This window comes from Myodes glareolus, chromosome 12, assembly GCF_982192425.1.
Source record: "Myodes glareolus chromosome 12, mMyoGla1.1, whole genome shotgun sequence".
Classification (NCBI taxonomy): Eukaryota; Metazoa; Chordata; class Mammalia; order Rodentia; family Cricetidae; genus Myodes; species Myodes glareolus.
This window is the reverse complement of record NC_142037.1, coordinates 51,839,341-51,861,612: the sequence shown is the minus strand read 5'-3', so window position 1 is coordinate 51,861,612 and position 22,272 is coordinate 51,839,341. Positions and strand designations below refer to the sequence as shown.

General features: G+C 42.1%; 1 protein-coding gene across 5 annotated transcripts in view; it reads right to left on the bottom strand.

Annotated features, from left to right (window-relative positions):
• The window catches only part of Tdrd3 (tudor domain containing 3), a 159,472-nt gene extending 148,346 nt beyond the window's left edge, over nt 1-11,126 (bottom strand). For all 5 annotated transcript variants that reach the window (XM_085698273.2, XM_085698274.2, XM_087912263.1 and 2 more), the window contains exon 1: nt 10,993-11,126. In XM_085698273.2, coding sequence (XP_085554399.2) covers nt 10,993-11,033 — 41 coding nt within the window. In that variant the 5' untranslated portion in view covers nt 11,034-11,126. The remainder of the gene's footprint in view (nt 1-10,992) is intronic.
• Between the last annotated feature and the right edge of the window lie 11,146 nt (nt 11,127-22,272).

Genomic DNA, 22,272 nt, shown 5'->3' with positions numbered 1-22,272 from the left:
TCTTTGAAGAAGCAAATGGGGTGATGGGGGCTCTGATCTCATCTGTGCACTTATCCATGGATGAGTTCATAATCAAATGCACTATCAGAAGGCGAAATTGGCAGAAACCGAAGTTGGTGGCGCGGAGTAACGGGAAGTACATTAAAAAAATCATTTTAGAAAGATGTAACTTGTTTCTCTTTCCTCCCGCTTCCCACTGTCAGAGTACAGTCAAATAACACGGTTGAAAGCATGGGTTAAAATAAGTCTTTCTTCCTTTAAGTTATTTTTTGGGGGCACTTTGACCCATCAAAGGAAAGTTAACTGACAATGGCTAATACCTACTTACTAATTAGGAGTGGCTGCCATCACTGGTTACACTCACACGCCTCCAAATTTTCCATCTCTAGTCTGGTCTTCACTCCTGAGAACAAGATTAGTATTTCCTAACACCCAGCTAACATCTTATTTCAGATGACTCAAAGGCATCTCACGGTTCAAATATTACTTTATTTTAGTTTATGACCCAACCCCCTGCAAAATACAGTAATCATCTAATAGTCCCCAAAAAATAAAATAACTGATTCATGTATGTAAGCCTGAAAACTGGAACCAATTCCTTGCACTTCCTTTGTCACCCTTTGTAGCAGTTGTTATGGAATAACAAAAAACTTTTAATGCCCTTTTTATAAACTCTTCAAGCCCTGAAAAAGTTCTATTTGATTCACAAATACCTCAGAAACCAATCTATATTGTACACCATCTCAACCATCACCATCTACTCCTGTTCAGCCCCAACAACTGCAGTGCAAAGATATCACAAACTCAAACAGTGAGGTTACCCCTACCTTAACACCCCATCCACTGATTAAAACTCATCAAGTTCTTTCCACTAATTACAAAATAAAAGTAAAATGTACTTATTACAAGAAAGTGCCTGCCACCACATAATGTTCAATGATTATTTCCTGAAATGTATCTGCTGTTTTTGGTGGAGGAGGCCCTTCTGTATTTGTGTTGCTTTCACTGGTTGAATAAAGAAACTGCCTTGGCCTTTTTATAGGGCAGCAATTAAGTAGGCAGAGTAGACAGAGGGAATGGTGGGAAGAAGGACAGGCAGACGCCATGAATCTCCAGCCCGAGATGGATGTTGGTTAGAATCTTGCCGGTAAGCCACAGACACAGATTTAATAGAAATGGGTTAATCAAGATGTGAGAGTTAGCCAATAAGAGCTGAGAGCTAACGGGCCAGGCAGTAATTTAATTAATACAGTTTCTGTGTGGTTATTTCAGGTGGTTAAGCTAGCCAGGGGGCCAGGAGTCGGGCAGCGGGACACAGCCCGCTCCTCCTACAATATGCTTTTCCCTAGACAAAAATCAGACACAATGTTAAAACAGGAGGTACAAGCGATGCTTATATATTATTACACCGAAAAGTTTTCTATGCTCCCAAATCTGGGTTAATGCTTTCAAATGTGTTTCAACACCACTCTACAAGTAAAAGAAAAGTGCAAATCATGTTTAAATTCTGCCTGTCATACAACACCACACTCCAAAACAAACACTGTATTTTGCAAACAGGAACCATAAATATTTACTAAGAGTACTTCAGTACAAACAGTACTGCTACGTTTCTGTATATTGATTTATTAATGTAAAGACAGCATACATCCAATACCACTATACTAAGAAGACCTATTTGACTCTACTTTAACGGCCACAAAACTGCAGTACATGTCAAAGGGGCCTATACACTCAGACATGAATGCACACACGTACACACTTAGTATACATGTTCCCTTGTGAGGTTACAATACATACTAAGCTGCCAGTTTTTCCCTTTCCACCCTGACTTTCTTTTCTGTTCTCTGCATCTTTGATGACTTAACACATCACATTATTGTCACATATACTTTCCTGTAAGCTTTTTCTCATTGTGCTACAGCTCCACAAGTATTTCTCTAATTTTTACATCAAAAATGTTCTGTTGTTGTTAGCAAAGTCTACTTATTGTATAAATCACACAGAAGTAAAGTTTCACCTACCCACACATTATAGACTTTAAGAATTTTTTGATTGACAGCACTTAAATCATCAAAATGTCAATATTCTTCTTTCGTCAGAACGAGCAAACATCAGCTAGATCAAGCCAATGTGCTGTTTTTATGACTCTTGAACTGTTATTACCCAGTTTTTAGTTGATTTAGCAAATGCTGCTGTGTGGAAGAAGAAACTTATTTTCAACCTGCTGAGACAGCAAATTCCTTTATAGACCTTCTTCATGCTTGAGGCAGTCAAGCCTACAGCCAGCTCAAACTAGATTTATAGGTTAGTCACAAAAAAAGGGCTAAAAACAGCACCTTAAAATTGGAACAGTCTGATAAAAAGCCTAGGTTCACTATCAATATAAGCAGCAAGAGACAATGTAACATATTTTAAGACAGAAAGTTAACAAAGGCATACCAACTTTCAACATTTTAGCTCTGTGAATAACGTAAACCAAAGAAAGTTTACCAATGTTCACTAAAGTAGAAACTATCTAAAAATGGAAGCTGTTTCCAAGCTAAGTATAATGGGACATGCACATGCAGTTAATCCCAGCAATTGGGAGATGGAGGCAGAGGCAGGCAGATGTCTGTGAGTTCTAAGCCAGCCTCATATACATAGCAAGTACTAGGCTAGTAGCCAGAGTTACATAGTGAGACCCTGTCTAAAACCAATAATAGCAATAAATAAAGAAGGGAGTTTCCGATAAGCTTCCTGAAAACCAAATGAAAGTGACTGGTTTCTTCCAGTGTTCTTCAGCATCTAAAAGATGTTGATTCTGATCCTTTCCAAAAGAGTACAATAAGAATATTTTCATTGGGGCTGGAGCAATGGCTCATCAGTTAAGGACACTGGTTGCTCTTCCAGAGGCCCTCAGTTCAATTACCAACAACTATGTGGAGGCTCACAACCATCTCTAATGGAATCTGATACCCTCTTCTGTCATGCAGGCATACATGCAAATAGAGCACTCATACACATAAAAACATATAAATAAATCTTTCTTAGAATATTTTTATCAAAGTGGAAATGGAAATGCATTTCATAAGCCAAGTGTCATGGCACACACTATTAATATCAGCATTCAGGAGGCTGAAGCAAATGAAGTTCTGGGAATTCAAGGCCAGCCTGATGGTCTACATAGTGAGTTCCAGCAGAAACATAGCAACATAGTAAGATTGTCTTAAAAACAAACACCAAAAAAACAAGAAGAAAAGAAAAAGAAAATGCATTTTACAATTTCAGAAAGAAAAAGTAGAATGCACCCAATATGTAACCTCTTAAAAACTATAATAAGCTTTATATAGTGGTGCACATCTGTAACTGGCTATCACACCAACACTAGGAAGGCTGAAGCCAAATTTCCAGTTGAAGGTCAGTTTCAAACACACACTGAGGCCGTGCGTCAAAGAAAATGAAGAGAGCAGAGGGAAGGAGGGATAAATACTTGTAAAGGTGTACCTACCTGTAACAGCTGTCATGCAATAATATCGATGAATAAAAATTTCTAATATCCTTTTCATAACTTGAAATGCAACTACTAGCATTAATATAGAGTTATCTTGATGCTACTGTCAAAGGTCCTATCGGTCCTTTTAAAAAACATGTTTTTCATTGAAGATTCAGAGTGTTCATAGTCTCCTGGGGAATAGTGAGCCTCAGAGAAAACTGAAACCAACCAAACAAGAAAAGCACAGAAGGGGGCTGAAGAATGGTAATCACACACGACTTATTGGGATAATTAATAAGGTTCTTAAGAATGCAAATCAAAACAACTCTGAGATTCCAGCTTACACCTGTAAGAATGTCAAAAATTAAAAACACTGATGACAACTTATGCTGGAGAGGTTGTGGGGAAAAGGGAACACTCTTGCATTGCTGGTGGGAATGCAAGCTGGTACAACCCCTTTGGATGTCAGTGTGGCGATTTCTCAAAAAAATTAGGAAACAACCTTCCTCAAGATCCAGCAATACCACTTTTGAGTATATATCCAAAAGATGTTCAACTGTGTCACGTGCTCAACTATGTTTATAGCGACATCGTTTGTCATAACCAGAACAACCTAATGCCCTTTGACCAAAGAATGGATAAGGAAAATGTGATACGTTTACACAATGGAATACTACACAGCAGAAAAAAATGACATCTTGAATTTTGCAGGAAAATTGATGGAGCTAGAAAACATCATATTGAGTGAGGTAGCCCAGACCCAGAAAGACAATTATCACAAGTACACACTCATAAGTAGTTTTTAAACATAAAGCAAAGAAAACCAAACAAATCACAATCCCAGAGAATCTAGACAACAATGAGGACCCTAAGAAAGACATACATGGATCTAATCTACAGGGGATGTAGAAAAAGACAAGATCTCCTGAGTAAATTGGGAGCATGGGGACTATGGGAGAGGGCTGAAGGGGAGGGGAGAGGCAGGGAAGGGAGCAGACAAAAATGTAGAGCTCAATAAAATTTTTTAAAAAAGGTTCTTAAGAAGCATCTATGTGGTGGGATAGGAAAGGAAGAGTGAGGGATTATAAATCTCAGCAATATGACTGAAAGCTGCTGTACTTCTTTACCTCAAGGCAAGAGATACAGAAGAGTAAGACTCCCTCTGCAATTCATACCGCAATGCTTCCGTTTTCATTATTTAACCTAGGGTTGCTCACCTTCAGCATCACAGCTGATGACGGTATATGAGGTGTAGTTTCTTAGTTGTTTAAAGGGGAAACAAATGGGGTTATGGATATACTTGGAACAGAAGAAGTCAGGTAGTGGCAGGAGACAAAGTGAGATAACCCAAAGGAGACGTTAGCATCACTGTACTCTACCTAGTTCCTTCACTCTATCAAAAAAATAAAAACAAATGATGATTAATAAACAAATAGATACCTGGAATACTCTGTGGTTAAACCATCAATGTTCTGGGAGTCTAAAATATATACTTTTTAAAAAATGAAAACAGCCAGGCGGTGGTGGTGCATGCCTTTAATCCCAGCACTGGGGAGGCAGAGGCAGGCGAATCTCTGTGAGTTCAAGGTCAGCATAGGCTACAAGTGCTAGTTCCAGGACAGGCTCCAAAGCTACACAGAGAAACCTGTCTCAAAAAACAAAAAACAAAAAAAAAAAAAAGAAAAGAAAAATGTAGTATGAGGGCTGGCTTGTTGGGGTTTCTGGGTGGGACAGAAACCCCAACAAGCTGGCCCACACACTACATATGGCGCCCAGACGTGGATAACTGAATCCACAGAAAGCTTGAGAAAGCTTGGGAAAGAATAGAGTAAAGCATGTTTTGTTGGTAGCAGCAATTTCTCAGGTCTACTTTGCTTGCTAGAGGCAAGCAAGGCTCTCATCTAAGAGAGGCTTCCTGACTCAGCTTTAGCTGCAAAACCTTGCAGCTCATTAAGAGGTCCTGCCACGAAACACTTAAACGGTGTTGATGTAAAGCTGAACGCATGCTTTTCGGTTTTCAGCCGTAGCAGGAGAAAAGCTGCGCCGTTTTAAAATGCTGGTTTTCTGGGCTGTCCTGCCAGGGCAATCTCTGACTCTTTCAGGCAGGCAGTCCGACTGAGTGTGGTCTCTGAGCAGAATGCTGCAACTTGCTGGCAAGGACCTTGAAACGCCATAGAGTTGTGACAGTGAACACAGCTCTGGCTGGTACCTCAGCCACGAGGATCTAGCCATCAAAGCCACAGCTCTCCATATTGCTTAGTAAATTAAAGACTCATATGGTCAAAAAAAGAAAAACATACAGTAAAGAGAGATTCAAAGTGGAAGAAAACCTCTAAATGGTTTACAGTATGTATATGCAGGCTAAAAGTTAAAATTCTTAAAGTTAAAAGGAAAGAAAGAGAGTAGTTGGGTGTGGTGGTACACACCTTTAATCCCAATGCCTGGGAGGCAGAGGCATATTGACCTCTGTGACTTCAAGGGGTAGAGGTAGATTGACCTCTGTGACCTCAAGGTGTGGTAGTACACGCCTTTAATCCCAATGCCTGGGAGGCAGAGACAGATCTCTGTGAGTTCAAGGTGTGGTAGCATACACCTTTAATCCCAACACTGGGGAGGCAGAGACAGGAGGATCTCTGTGAGTTCAAAGACAGCCTGGTCTACAGTGTTATTCCAGGACAAAGATATACAAAGATCATGTCTCAAAAAGTAAAAGTAAAAATAAAAGAAATAGAGGTTAAAATAAAGCCACATAAAGATGAAAAATGCACAGAGAATCTTCATACTGTATGCTATTATGCTCTCTTTAAATTGTTTGAATGCTGAGGAAGGAGAAACAGCTGCTAAAAGACTTTTGTTTATAAATGCTGCAGAATTAATCCAAGATAGACATTTTGAAAATACCTTGGCTTCAAAATTGAAGTCAAAAGGTATGCTACTTTGGAGAAGAGATTCTGCTTTTGTTTTCACAGAAAACGAGAGGCTCTGGATTTATTCAGAGTTAAGAAAAATCATCTTTGGCCAAGAAAGACCTCCTGAGCAATCTCCGGTAGAAAGAGATGGCCCAGATGACAGAGTTCTACATCCAGAACAGATTCAAGACTGCTGCCTGAGATGATCAAGACTCACAGGATACTCCAGTCAGGACTTGATGATAATTCTAAATTTTCTTTAGGTCCCCATAAGATTATCAGCGCCCACAACCAGCAGGAAGTAGCCTGAAATACTACGCCCACATTCCCAACAAATGGACTATGGGTATTTTCCTTTGTTTAAAAAAAAAAAAAGAGGGAAATGATACGGGAGAATTGTCTGTATTCTGTCAATCATTTTAATAAAACGCTGATTGGCCAGGCAGGCAGTATAGGCGGGAAAGCCAGACAGGAAGTAGGGGTGGAGCAAAGAGACTGGGAGTATTCTGGAAGCAGAGCTCCCTCAGCATTCCTGTGCAGACCACGGAAGAAGCAACATGTAAGCTGTCACACTGAGAAAGGTATTGAGCCCATGTGGCTAACATAGATAAGGATAATGGGGTAATATATGTTATAAGAGTTAACAAGAAGCCTGACCTAATGGGCCAATCAGTTTATAACCTTATGGAGTCCTGTGTGTGATTTTTCTTTGGGACTTGCTGGCTTGTTAGGGTACTGGGTGGGACAGAAACCCCAACAAGCTGGCCCACATACTACAGAAAAAGAAAACAAATTCTATAGCCCAGGCTGGCCTGGGATTTGTGGCACTCCTCCAGCTTCATCCAGAGAGTATGGCTGCACGTCCTGCCCAGCTGGAAAACGTCATTCCTAATACTCCTTTACACATCTTCAACTCTACTGCTGAAGGAAACATAACACACAATACAGCGCCTTGTTTTTTCGGAAATTAAGATTTATGGATGACATAATTTAAATGATCATTTCTTTGATTATGACATAACCATATCTCAGACTAAGCTTCTTTCACAAAGACAAAAGAGCAAACACTCCACTTTAAAATGTAGGGGTTAATTCTGGTTTTAGTTTGGCTTGGGTTTTTTTTTTTTTTTTTTTGAGACACTCTCAGAATGAAGAAGCCAAGGCTAGGATTATGAGCACGCACAACCAAGGCTAACTTCCAATGTGTTATTTTTAATCATTTAAATGAGAAATGGTCACCACAACTCACTGCAAACAAGTACTAAATTTTCATTCTGAATATTTGACTTCTATTCTTGCTTCTGCTACTTAGAATGGAGCAAACTATTACTCTCTCTAATTTGGTTTTTCCTCACCCTCACACTGAAGTTAAATTATACAACAATAATTCTATAGGCAATATGGTCTTACAAACATAGACTCCATGATTACATTCTCCTGGCAAAGGAGGAAGGAAAAAGGAAGGGGAGAGGGAGGGAGAGAGGAAGGAAGGGAGGGAAGAAGGGAGGGAAGGAGGGAACAAACTCTAGGAGCAAGCTCCAGATTCTGGAAAAAAAAAAAAACAAACCTCTACCTCAAAGGAATACAGTAAAGAATGAGGGAACAGGATACCCAGCCTCCTCTTCTGGCCTCAAAATGTGCACCCACGTACACACATGTATGCATATACCACAGGCACACTCACCTCACTCGAAAAAAAATACCAAGGAAGAAAAAGAAAAGATTCAAAGACATAACGTGGATGAGTATTGTAAGTAGAAATAAAACAAGACACGATTAATATTGCTCCCTATACAAATATAAAGCCAAATACTTCTATGTAGTTATTTTATGCATAGAAATAAGCATCACAAAGGAATAAGGTGTCATTTAAGATATTTAAACCACTTTACTGCAGAGATCCCTAAAGCAGTTAAATTGAAGTCCATGAAACCCAATCCTCTAGGTTACAAGCCGGGAATGTGGAGTGGGTGAGGGTAAAATACTGCTTAGTTTATATTTTAAAGCCCCGACTTTAACTGGGATAATTCTGAACATTTGAGACTAAAAATACTCAAAAGCAACCGTATAAGTTTCAATAATAACTTGGTCTCTGATCCCCCTGGAGATCACATGATCAGAATATATCATTCACTACTATTTCCCTAACCTACTACTTCACATACAACTGATTGAACAGATTAATGACAGTGTAGAAGTTTTAGCATTTCATTTTAGGGCCTACAACTACTTAAGCACACGAGTCTAGAAATATTTCATTATTGTCCACAACTGCAGAGGAAGTGAAAAGGCAGATGTCAGAAATCTAAGGAGCTGTTCAAAGCTCTTCTCTGGTCTAAACTTTCCTCTCGGCACTCTCCTTCAAACCTTTGAGATTCTGATTGTAGGATAGTAAACCAGCTCAGGCCTGTAATCCCAGCAGCTGGGGAGGCTGGGGCAGGATTGGTGCTTGAGAGTTTGGGTCAGCCTCCTTCCTGGCTTTCAGATTACCTTCTCTGAGTGGTCATTCAATTTCACTCATTCAAGCCTCGAATTAAAGGCCTAGTTCAAGCCACTTCGCTGGGGAGCACCAAGCCTTGGCACCAGCTCTGACTGGTGAACAGGGATAGGGAACTCGAGGAAACTCCTGCCAGCCTTAGCAGTCTAGGAACCACTGTCTTCAGCTACGTGGCCTCTTCAGGAAGCACTGTCTCCAGAAGCACAACAGACTGATGGGAAATGAAACACAAGCTGCCCTGCAATACAAAGTGGCAAATGCCAAAATAGAATATCGCTGGGTTTGTAACAATCAAACAAAACAGGAAATGGCTCTGCCTGAGCAGTTCCGACAGGGTCATTCTAAGGTCAACACTTTCTGACTTAACAAGACCCTACAATGGACTATATATCTGAGTACTAGATACGACAGAAAAGTAAAATATGGTTCTCTGCCCTTAAGAAGCCTTAAGAGTCCAAAGAAAACAAATTTTGAATGATCTGGGCTGCCAATAAAGTAAGAAACCTTCCTGGATGTAGGTTATGTCATAATTAATTAAAAAGGCCAATTTGTAAATAAAGGGGTATAATTACTTTGTTTAAGAGTAGGGCTCGGTGTAATGAAGAATGGGTAAACTCCAACAGATGAAAAGTCTGATGTGATCCAAATTTGTAATTCCATCATGAGTTCAAGGCCAGCCTGTGCTCCATAAAATGAAGGCTGATCTAAGATTATTCTGCACAGCCTAGTAAAAATCAGGAAAATGAAGGGAAGTATTTAAGTAAAAGTTAAAACGGAATAAGGTTAAATTTTTAACTTAAAATTTGTTGTATCAGTGAACGGGGAGGAGGAATGAAGAAATCTGTAATTTATTACATAAATAAGTAATAAATACACAGGACTGGACCAGACTCCTTAGGTCAACATTTATCTCAACCACTTCCTAGCCATGGCATGGGAGAAAGTTACTTAACCGTTCTTTGCCTTCATCTTCGCACCTGTGAAATAGGGCAGAAAAAAGTAACAGACTGTCGGGTCAGTAGCAAAATCATCACAGCACAGGTGTGATTAAATCGCCCTGCTGATCAAAACTTTAAGATCAGAGTCAAATTCCCCTCTTTCAGGCACCGGCCCCTCCTTCTCGGTTTTAATCCCCAAACACCTTCCAACTTTCACGAACTAATGGGATCTAGTGTCCTTTCTCCAAAATAAGCACTTTTCTAACAACGCATCCACAAAGCCTTTCTTCACCACCTGTCTAAGCCCACTTCTCCAGGAAATAAACCCTCCTTCAATCTCAAAGTGCTCTGCCTGCTCTTTACAGTTTACCAACGCTGCAAATAGTTTCCTTAATGCTCCTTTCTCACTAAAGCATAGTTTCACAGAACTGGGACAAATCTTGTGTTTCATCCTCAACCCAGAAGGTGCCAGGCTGGGAAAGGCGACGCAGAATTAAACTGGACGTTGACAACTGGGATGGCTGCAATGCCAGAAACTGCTTCGTTTCGAGTAATTTTTTAATTGCTTTCGGAGCCCCCAAAAAATCCACGCCACGAAACGTCCCTTAAAGAACAGACCGACGCCATCCCTTTCAAGAAAAGTTCCACGGGGCACCCCCGCGCGAGTGGCCCGGCGGCGGTCACCCTCCGCTTGGCAAGTTGAGCGTGCAGCCCGAACAGCGCGCTGCGGTCGGCGCGGTAGTTTGAACTGAGGGCAGCGGGCCGGCTCCGCGCTCCCGCCAACTTCCCGCAGGCCGCCGCCGCCTCCCGCGTCTGCCCGCCCGCCGGCAGCGACACCCTCCCGGCCGAGGGACCGCGCACCGTGCTCGGTCCCCCGGGGTCCTCCAGAGCGGCGCGCCTCGGGCCTGGCCGCCGCCCGCTTCCCCCCGGCCCCGAGGCCTCGCTCCCTCCCCGCGGGGCCGCCGCTCCGCTCCGGGTCGCAGGCCGCCGCCCCAGAGGGGAGCTGAAGGGAGACTCGCGTGGCGCCGGGGGCGGAGCCGGCCCCCGAGGGCTCCCGAGAGGACGGGGAGGGGGCGGGCGGCGGTGTCCGCCTTCCCCGCCGCGCCCCCCGGCGTCCCCCATCTCCCGGACCCGAGCCCACGGGCCGAGCGGCCGGCGCGACTCGGCACTTACCAACCCGCCTGGGACAACGCGGCGCCGGGCACCTCGGCCATGGTTAGCTGCTCAGGTCCGGGGATGACGGGGGTCCGAGCGGAGGGTGGGGGACAGGCCTCCTACTGGAGAGCCAGAAAAAGAAAAAGAAGAAGAAAGAGAAGAAAAAAAGAAGAAAGAAAAGAAAAAAGAAAAAAAAAAACTCCTCCGGTCGACTGGGCTACTGGGCATGCTCAGTGCGACGGGCGCTTCCGCGTGCGGGTTCCGCTCGCCGCGTTTTGCGAGCGGCCGCAGGGGCCGGCCCGGGTGGCGAGCGGCGAGCGGCCAAACGCGGCGTGGGCCCGGAGGATCGGACACGGCGCCGCGGGAGGACAGCACTCGGCTGCCTGCCCCTTGTGTCGCGCTGTCGTGCCGCCGGGTTCACTTTGTGAGTTGCACGCTTGGGAAGCCGCGCTTCCCGAGGGCGGGACGCGGACCCCCGCGGCCCGGGCGGCGCCTCGAGGGGAGGACGCTAACGCGGCCACGTTTGGGGCGGTGCAGCCCAGCTCATTCTGCACCAGAGCTAATGGCTCTGGCCGGGGCCGGCGCCGGCGCCGTGCACTTTGGCCGAGCGGTCCGGCCGAGACTCAGGGGGCTACACCTCTTGAGTCCCGGCAGGCGGATGGGTGAGCGGGGCACCCTGATCCCTGCACTTAGGGGGGGGTTAGCTTTGAAGCCAGGCGGTGGTGACAAAACTGCTTTTCTTGTCACCCTCCTGCTGGGCGTGGCCCTGCCCCAACGCGGCCCGACGGCGACCTTGGCATCAGCACCTAGCCGGGTTAGTACCGCCCTACCCTGTGCCCTTTACGGCACTCGGGAGGACCGGGGAGCACAGTGGGTCCCGGAGTGGGCATGCGCGGTGACGCTACCGAGCTGCGCCGAGAGGCTCCAATTGTGATTGGGCAGGCGGTAGTCACGCAGGCCAATCAGAGGAGAGGAGCCGGAATGGTGCGCGGGCCTGCAAAGGCTTTGGAAAAGTTTGCTCCACGTGAGGGTCCTTTGCCTCCGCAGCCATGGCTGAGAAAAAGGAAAAATTCCAGTCACTATGCCTTCTTTAGAAAAGGGGCTTTGATGTTTGTTTCCAAATACTCTTTGCGCTTAAATAGGTTTTAAGATGTGTACAAACTTGTTCAGAATCAGGAATAACTTTACCTTATTCTCCAGTACTTGTAGTGGAATAAAATGTTTTATGTTATTCGTGAGTAATAAGTGTTGCCAAGCTGCATAGACAGGAAAAAAAAACATTTTAAAGATAAATGAATGGCTCAAATTAATTGTCAATTGTATTGGTTTTTAAATAAAGTACCCTCTTACCAAACATATCTCTTAATTTGTGTATATTATTAACTGTGGAATTGTAATATCCCAATCACCAGACTCATTGAATAAAGTCTTTCCACTTGTTCTCACATTCAATGTAATGCGTTTCAAATTCACCATTCCTGGTGCTTATGAATTAAGTTAAATGTTCAACAAAATACCAAATCCGCTTCAAGAATGAAAGCATCAAAAAATAAAATGATGTCATTAAATTAGCTGAATTAATTAATTAATTGATCTCTCGGGCTGCAAACTGGTTAGAATTCTGTTCCCGAAGGCACAAGCTGTTATGATCTGCTGATCTGTCCTGTTACCTGGGTATCCTGTCTCTTTAAGAGACAAGCCCCACCCACTCCCAATCTCCCTCTCCCTGACCAAGGCCAGGGGATCTGCTGCCTCCTCTAGCCTGTGCTCTTTTATCCTTCCTTCTCTGACCAGAAGAGGTAACTTCTGCTCTCTGTTTTCCCCCTCTGCTTAAGGCCTGGACCTTCCGAGGCCCTGGGTCACCCACCACCTGGTTGGACTGCCTTCCCCACACACACACACACACACACTTACATCTTTAAAAAAGAATAACACTGGCCCTGTCACTGCTGCTAAAGATAGCTTTAGTTAAATCTCTGTTGTCCTGTTTATAAATAAGACTCAAGATTCAAACGTGTGCGTGAAAAACCAGTAAGCTCAGAGAGGTGGAGTAGCAACTAGCTAACCCTCCTTGCTGGCATCCACAGAAGACCCATGCTTCCCTTTGCCAAATCACAAAAAGCTGTGCAGCTCCAAACCCCACCCTACTTACTACCTCTGTGTCTCTCCCAGATGCCCTCTACAGCCCTGATTACTTTCTGTCAACTAGTTGCTAAAGCAGCCTCCTGACCCAAGGTTAACTGTATTAAATTAACGCAAATGTAAAAACTAAGGGTTCACAATGTGATCAGATATCCCCCAACAGTCCAACACTCTGGAGGTGGAGGCAAGAGAAGGATAATGGTTCACGCAAGGTCGTTCTTGACTACATACTGAGTTTGAGGCAGCCTGGGCTACAAGAAACCCTGTCTCAAAAAAAATGAAACAGGGTGAAGGGTTCTTAAAGAGGCAGACCAGATTATAAATACAGGACAGAGGATAGAAAAAAATCAGTTCTCCTAGCCGGGTAGTAGTGGCCCATGCCTTTAATTCCAGCACTAGGGAGGAAGAGGCAGGTGGATCTCTACTTTTAATGTCAGCCTGGTTTACTGAGCAAGTTCCGCGAGAGCCAGAACTGTTACACAGAGAAACCCTGTCTCAGAGAGAGACAGAAGAAAACCCAGTTTACCTAATCACAATTGATTAATGCAAAATTCATCAAATGCTATGAAAAGCCACTGTATAAAAGTTTATGTGAATGCAAGTGTAAGGATTTCTGCGCAAGAGAGGAACCTTGGCGGCATGTGAGAGCCCACAGCAGGTGAAGGACAGACAATATACCATATAGACAAAGCTTGAATGAGTTCTATTGAAATAAACTGGAAAGGGTTAGAAGAGAGAAAGAGGCAGAGACCTGCTGGCTTCTTCAGAAGAAGGGGGCGAAGCTTTTCTCTAAAAGGGACCTACACCTGCGTACAGACTACATAGTGACATAGCAGCTGTAGGACCCTGAGCTGGCCAGGGTTCTGCCTGAGTGCATTCTGCCAGATGACGGGCTAGCATAATTCCTGAATCCTAACAACAAAACCTTCACATGTTCTCACATCACAATACATAGCAGAAGAGGAAATGTATGCCTTTATCCTTACAGAGAGAGAGAGAGAGAGAGAGAGAGAGAGAGAGAGAGAGAGAGAGAGAGAGAGAGAGTTAATGAGTTCCTTGAAGAAGCGCTGAAATCAGTGGCTCAGTCTGGTGTGTGATCATTTGAATTAGACAAACATATCATTTAGGAAATATCTTGCCAACACTCTTTCAATTTTAACTTAATCAAGCTTCCAGGCCATGGCTCTCAGTCAGGTGCTGGGTCAGCAGCCTGTGAACATATTTAGTAATGTCTAGGGGACGCATTGGGATGTTATAGCCTGCAAGGATGTGCATGAAGTCAACTGGACCTGATGAGTGTGGGACCCAGGGCAACCTGGCCACACAGAATGGGGCCCAGGACATGTGGGGCCAGGGCAGCCTGGTTACACATGGGGCCCAGGCCACACAGCTGCCATGACAGGCAGCTTAGGGTTCCAGAAAAAGTCGTAAACTGACGCCACCCAGGGAGGGCCAACATCTAATGGGAAGATCTGACATTCCAATCATTAGATAAGACTACTAGATGTCCCTGAGCCCAGATAAAAGTCAGCCAATACTGGGTCCTGGACCCTAGAAATCCCCTCAACCCAACCTCTACTATGATAATAATAAAAAGAGCCCTACCCAGACTGGGCTTGACACTGTCTGCTCTTAATTGTTGTGTAGGACAGATGGAGAATTCATATTTAAGCTTGGATATAGGCTCTTTGTTTTTAAATACCGGACTCGGTCTTTTAGTTGGGTTTTGGGGGACTCCATGATCTAGACATAACAATGGGTAGGATCCAGGTGTGCAGTCAAAAAACATGAAATGCACAGGACAATTGCAGAACCCCTCGGAAATATGTTGGTGAAAAATCTCAATGACTGAAATCCAAGTCTAGATTGAAGCGCGCATTAAAATACATATAAGATAATGGAATAATAAGTTAGAAATGAAGACACGCATAGGTCTAGAACATGTCATGTCACACAAAAATAGGACCTGGCATGTTAAAAATAAGCTTATTATAATAGAGAATTCTTCTAGACAAAAAATATACAAGAGATACTGGACATGGTGGCATATGCCTTTAAATCCCAGCACTTGGGAGGCAAAAGCAGAATGATCTCAGTGAGTTCCAGGCCAACCTGCTCTACATAGATAGTTTCAGGTCAGCTAGAGTTACATAATCAGACCATGTTTCAAAAACACCATTATGTATATATGCATGTGTGTGTGTACATATATATACACACATAAGGGATAAAACAAAATTCCTAAATCTAAAGAAAATTTTAAAAACTATTCATAGCAATTACAGAAATTAGATTATAGATTCAATATTGAATACCTAATTTCAGAGTGTTAATGGAGTTATCATTAGATATAATAATGTTATCTGGGAAATCCTATGCCAGTATATTTATCTTTGAAGAGTTGTGCTGTAATTTATTTGCATATTTACCCATATTTGCACATACTTACACGTACAATATATATTAATACATACATATATGAATGTGTATGCGTGTGATAGAGGAAAAAACCTGACAAGATATTAAAAGCAAATTCATCAGTTAGAGTGATATAGGAGGCTCTTCTGTATTTGTGTTGCTTTCATTGATTAAATAAAGAAACTGCCTTGGCCTTTTGGTAGGGCAGAAACTTAGGCGAGAAAGACAGAGCTGGATGCTGGAAAGAAGAGCAGAGACAGGCAGACGCCATGAATATCCAGCCTGAGACGGACATAGGTTAGAATTTTGCTGGTAAACCACAGTCATGTGGTGATACACAAATTAATAGAAATGGGTTAATCAAGATGTGAGAGTTAGCCAATAAGAGGCTAGAGCTAATGGGCCAGACAGTAATTAAATTAATACAATTTCTGTGTGGTTGTTTCGGGGGTTAAGCTAGCCAGGTAGCGGGACACAGCCTGCCGTTCCTTTTACTACATTAGAGGATACCAGTGCTTGTTTCTTAAAACTTTCCCCTAGATTTTAAATTTTTCCAAATTAGAAAAAGCCAAAATGTATTATACGAACACAAAAGATTTTCATTGAAATGTTGCTCTTCAAATATAATTTAATGTCATGAAAAATGGCAACAGCTGACTTGATAGATTTTAACTTAAATTAGATAAATTATTGATGCACAGCAAATATAAAGTCTTCAATGAGCTAAACTTAAAAAAAAAATCCTAAGAACAGCAAAAAAAAGTTTTGGTAGATTTAAAAGAAGAAGAAGTTAAATTTATTTGGAATCAAAAATATAAATTAATGCCACCAAAACGAAATGGACAGAATCACTTGGATTCCACTATCATTTCAGTGAAAGAAAAAGTTCTCAGACTGAAAAGGATAGAAGAATATAGTTGAGCAGGAACAGAAGCAACAGTTTAAACATGAAATTATTAGAGTACAGAGCCACCTAAGGAAGTCGCTCTTCCCAGAGGAGAGATGGCAGGCTCTCTGTTACAGTTTGAATCTGAATCTCCTGTATGTTCCTGTTTTGAATACTTAGTTGGAGTCCCACACTACTGCTACAGTTTGGGGAGGTTCTGGGAAATTTGGTGGTCATGACCTAGGTAATGTAGGCCCCTGGAAGCATGTCCTTGGGGATTATGTTATTCCTGGTCTGCCCTGCTGTGAGTAGCCTCACGCTCCATGGTCTCTGCTGCTTCACCATATCTTCCCAGTTATGATAAACTGAAACCCTTTGATACTGTGATCCAGAAAAACTCTTCCCTCCCTTAAGTTGTTTTCAGTCAAGCGTCGTGATCACAGGGATGCATAAGTAGCTGACAGGGTCTCTCTCTGTAACGCAACTTGGTGTTCAGTGAACTCAGGCGCCTCTTGTCTTAGCCTCCTGTACTAGAGCATTTGCCTCCATACCCAGCTAAATTAGATCATTTTACCTTAAGCAGTTTGTATCTGTGAATGTAACAATAACCCATGAATAGCATAAATATACATATTCCCGCGGAACTCTCTACGATGAGGGAAATGTTCTATGTCTGCACTAATAGAGTCACTAGCCATAATGTATTGGTCCCGACCTACTGGACACAAAGCATGAATATGGCTGGGGCATAAATGCACACTTATTTGTTTAGATTTATAAATACATATAGGGAAGAATGCATAGCACAGAACACTGACTGATTCTGAAAGAGTAGGAACTAAAAGAAATCTGAGAGAATTTTCCTAAAATAATTTGGTCTTTGTCTTTGAATTTTCTTAGCTGGTAGTGGTGGCACATGCCTTTAATCCCAGTAGACAGGAGGCAGAGGGAGGCAAATCTCTGAGTTCAAGGTCATCCTGGTCTACAGAGTGAGTTCCAGGACAGGCTCCAAAGCTACACAAGAGACACTGTCTCAAAAAAATGCGTCTTTAGCAAAAAGACTGAACTATTATGACAATACATTGAGTTACTATCACTTGAATAGTACAAATATAGATATTTTATGTTGTTATTTTTCTATTGTATTTTATATATCTCAAAAAATGTATGACAGAGTTGTGCATTTTATGCATCTCAAAAAATGTCTGACAGTGTTGTATTTCACGATGTTTTATAATCCTCTGCTTTTTACAGAGGATTATACATGTTACAACACTCTGTTGTGTTGGTAACATAATCAAGATAGAAACAAGAAAGTAAAGAAGCATAGAGAGAAGAGAATGAAAGAGTTATAATAGTGGCCTTCAGAAATGTGAGGCCCCCACATACAAGGGTTCATCAGTCCCAGAGTGTGGTATGGCAATAAAATGAAGATGATTTCAGCTTAACATAAGAATGACATACCAAATTTAAAATACAATGAAGTAAAAATTGTCTAGATTCTTTTGTTTCTCGTAATGCCAAACTTAATAAAAAATGTGTAAGGAAAAAGGTAGTTCCATAAAACCTCAAAACAGAAAAACAGATGACATTTAAGGAGGACTGAAATTGGCCAAGTGTGGTGGTACATACCTGTACTATCATCAACACTCAGAGTGCTGAGCAAGAGGATTGTGAGTTTGAGACCAGATTCATCTATATATTAAGACCAAGTTAAAAAAGAACTGATAAAGATTGTATTTTAAAAGGAACACAGGAGGATTAGAATGAATAGCTCAAAGTCATCACACAAATATCAAGGCAAAAGTGGAGAGGTCTATATATTTCTATTGTTCCCTCAGATACCATCTCTTCTTTATGCTTCTTATTGGCAGGGAAATAAACATCATTGGTTTCTAGGTTTATGTGTTATACATCTGACTCCCAAAGTGGCTAGTGCTTGATTCCAAACAGGAATCTCAGGGCAAGAATTCTGTGATGTGCCTGTTATGATGTAGATAAGGAGTCCACCATATGTTCAATCAACATTTATATAAACATGCCAAATGTCCACCTGGTAAGATAAAGAGACAAGAAAGGAAGTCATTTGCCTAAGCAGAGATTCTAAACGATATGTACAATAGATACACTCCTGGTAAAAGTATGTATATCAAGATTTTTTTTTATTTTGGATCATAAGATCTAGTGATACTCCCTTATAAAATGAGTCATCTCAATTTGTTGTATCTTTTGGATACGTTTCAATTTCTCCATGGTCTCTTTTCCTTAAATACAAAGAGCCACTCCTCACCAACATGACAACAAGTCAGGGCAGTAGGGAGACTAACTGCAGGTCTTCCTCTCTCCCTCAGCTTCTCCAAAGCCACTCTCCAAGTCTCTACCCTTGCTCTGCAGAAGACCAGGAGCTGAGGCCTCCCTCACTACCCCTTGTCCCCATTTCCTTCCCACCTCTTGCCCCATCTCCTCCCTGGCCCTTCCCCCCCCCCCAATTACCAGTGAATCACACGGTTCTTTCCCTCCTAAATTTCCTTCCCCCCACTCATTCCTTGCTTATCTTGGTCCCTAACTCCAACAGGCATTATCTAGGAAACCAGAGGCTGCTGTGTAGGCAGAATTTTTCTGACCCAACCGCCTGTTCCCAAATACCTGGCAGCAGCTTCCCAAATTATCACACAGAGGCTTATATTAATTATAAAATGCTTGTCCGTTTAAATATTTTCTTCTTAAATAAGAAGGATGTTTTTGTTGTTTGGTATTAAGAACACAGTTAAGAGATTTAATTTTTTTAAAGTAAATTCAGAGGGTTACTATAGTTCAAACTTCTAAATCTCTAAGAGTTGGAGTGATCTGAAGCTAAAGTAAAATATTTGATCAGGGCGGTGGCTTCCCATGCTTTCAATTCCGACAGAGACAGACAGTTCTCTATAAATAAGTTATTTTCTAAACTCTAGAGTTACGGAGAACAGGGCGGTGGTGGTGCACAACTTTAATCCCACCACCCAGGGACAAGACTCAGAAACAGCTCCTAATTGGTGTGTGTGCACACTAGAGAAGTCACACATCCTAGTAACAGATTATTATAAAAAACCTTCTCCAGGGTTACTAGAAAGGCTTTTGTGACTGCCAGTAAACTCTTCTCCATGCGCGTAACCCTGACTAACAATGAACCAGACGATACCCAAACTATGAACATAGTTATTGGTGAATTCGTAACTGAGGACTTCATAAATCAAAAGGGAGTCCACCAACATTTGCCGGTTGGCTTCCATTGCAAACACTTTCCATATACAGAGAAAATACGTTTTCTTTTGAGAGACAAATCTGGACATTTTACAAGGCATGGAGAGTCTTAGACTCAGTCATTGCCGACCACCCTGTGGTCACAAGGGTGTCCCTCACCGTGATGGATTGGATTCATTCGAAGGCGGAGTCCTCTGCAGACTTAGCCATAGAAGGGAAGGTACTACAGTTCTTAGTGACTAGGATGTGGTAGCTAGGGGTCTGTGCTGCCTTCTTGCGTGGAAGCACAGGCTTTATTAAACTTCATAAGAAGAAAGGAATTGTGGGGGCTGAAAAATGCCGATCCATTCTCACCATTGTCTAGTGGTCAAAAAGTTTGAGAGACTAACACCTTCTAACTCAAGAGGTGGCTGCTGGCTCTTTTGGTGCCATTCTGACAGGTGATCAGTGCATGCAAATGTACTTCTGCTCCTTCCATAGTAACTATGAGGTCACCTGGGGAAGGGCTGTTTTCTGCATATGTGATTCAGTGTATATAAGTGTACGTGACTTGGGACATCTCGCTACCTAGGCAACAAAATACTGATGATGAAAAGTCTCAAGCTATCATGTTCATAAGGTTTTTGTTACCGACTCCCCCAGTTTACATTGGGTATAAAAGCTGTAAAAGAAATAAACGAGAGCAATTTTAGGATCAAAGTTAACCCTAAAACTCCCTCCTGATTCTGTCTTGTGGTTTCTGTTTTCAATTCCCACACCCCTAAACTGGTAAAAAGTAATTTTGTTGAGGCTGGTCCTCGACATTCCTGCCCTGTGGAAACAGCTCAATTACCTACAATTCCCATCCCTAAACTGCTCCAACCTCACGAAAAAGAGGCACGTGTTGGACAGTCGGCGCCAATGGAAGGTCCCAGCATTTGGCTAATGCATGGTTTACTGATAGCTCATCAACCACTGGTAAAATGAAAATTTAATGGAAAGCAACAGCCTAGAGCCCAGGGGTTGGAATGGTTACTACTGAGGAAGGAACCCCCAAATCATCACAGCCAGGTGAAGTAACAGCAGCATTGTTGACTGTAAGGCAAACAGCTACGGAAGGCAAAAGGAAAACCTATATATATTTTCTCCAATTCCTGGCTCATGTGCAATGGTATAGCCATAAATATGGTTATCAAAACGTAGAACCATTAGCTGGCAGATAAATGGCAAAGGTATCCGGTCATGGAGACATGAATGGAAATGGCAAAATCTAGCAAAACTTAGAAAAGACATCAAATTTTATGTAGCTCTTACAAGCAAGACAGACAAAACTGCTGAAAGACTTAATGAAATAAGTATATGAGCTGGCATCATGCTTAATTAAGACTAGAATATTAAACTTTTCCAGGGAACAAATTCAGAATGAATCAGCAAGAAAGGTAGATTACACATAAGAAAATTTTGAAAGGTTACCCGTAACATTAAAAAACAAAATAAGGGGAAATGGAGAACCAAATTAAACCAGGACAACCTTATAAGAATAACTATTATAAGGAATCCATAGCCAGGCAGTGGTTTGCACCTTTAATACCAGCATTCGGGAAGCAGAGGCAGGTACATAAGAATTATAGTGATTTAATTGTAAAAGCTGTTTGCAAAAGGCAAGCTAAAATTCAAAGTGAATCTCCTTTGTAATCTAAAAATAAATACACTTAAACCTTAAATTTATATATAAAGAGAAAGCATAATATTGATATATTTATCCAAATGTACTAAAGGATATTTAGTTTCAAAATTTTAAAAGAAAAAGGTTTTAATTGAAAGTTGATAGTTTGTGTTGTTGTTATTGTGGCCAAAAAAAATTTTGATTTAGGAAAGATATAACCTGCCAAAAAGGAAGTCCCCGCACCCTCAGTTAGAGTTGGGGCAGGGTTTCTGCATGTATCTTCCAGGAGAATAAAAGCATCTAACAAAGGAATCCGAAGACTACAAGTGAAACATCTGAAGAAAAAGGACAGATCGTCAAGAAAAAATGTCCCAAGAAAAAGAGTAAATTGGCCAAGTTGTATTGTTCACCTGCAGCTGACTGACCTGAAATCCCAGCTCAGGGCCCCAGACAAGCACCAGCTACCATCTTGCCCTGCAGCTGGACAGCACCTTCCTGTTGGAGAACCAGCCTAGGAGGATGCTCTCTTCTTCCCGCCATGGAGTTGGCAGGTCCCTGGTGAATTCTTAAATGCTTGTCTCTGCTGCCCTCTATAGACTAAAAGTGGCAAATGGTATTTCTGTGGTTCCAATTCAATTAAAAAGTAAAGCTGGCTTTGAGGTTGAAGTGTGAATTTCTTCTTCTCTAAACCCATGCACTGTTAAAGGAAAATCCAAAATCTCTGTTTCATATCAGAAGAGCCACCTACTATGGGACAGAGGAAAACAAAATAATAAGGGACTGTTCTATTGTCACTAATCTCACTATCTTTTGGTTTTAACCTTCTAAAACCTTTTCTTTTTATTTAGACTAAAAGGGGGAAGTGTTGCAGGATATCTAATCACACTGTGAACCCCAAGATTGCACTATTTACTGGGAAAAAGACTGTTTCTAGCTGTGGTGTGGTTCAACCCTAGCAGACACCTTT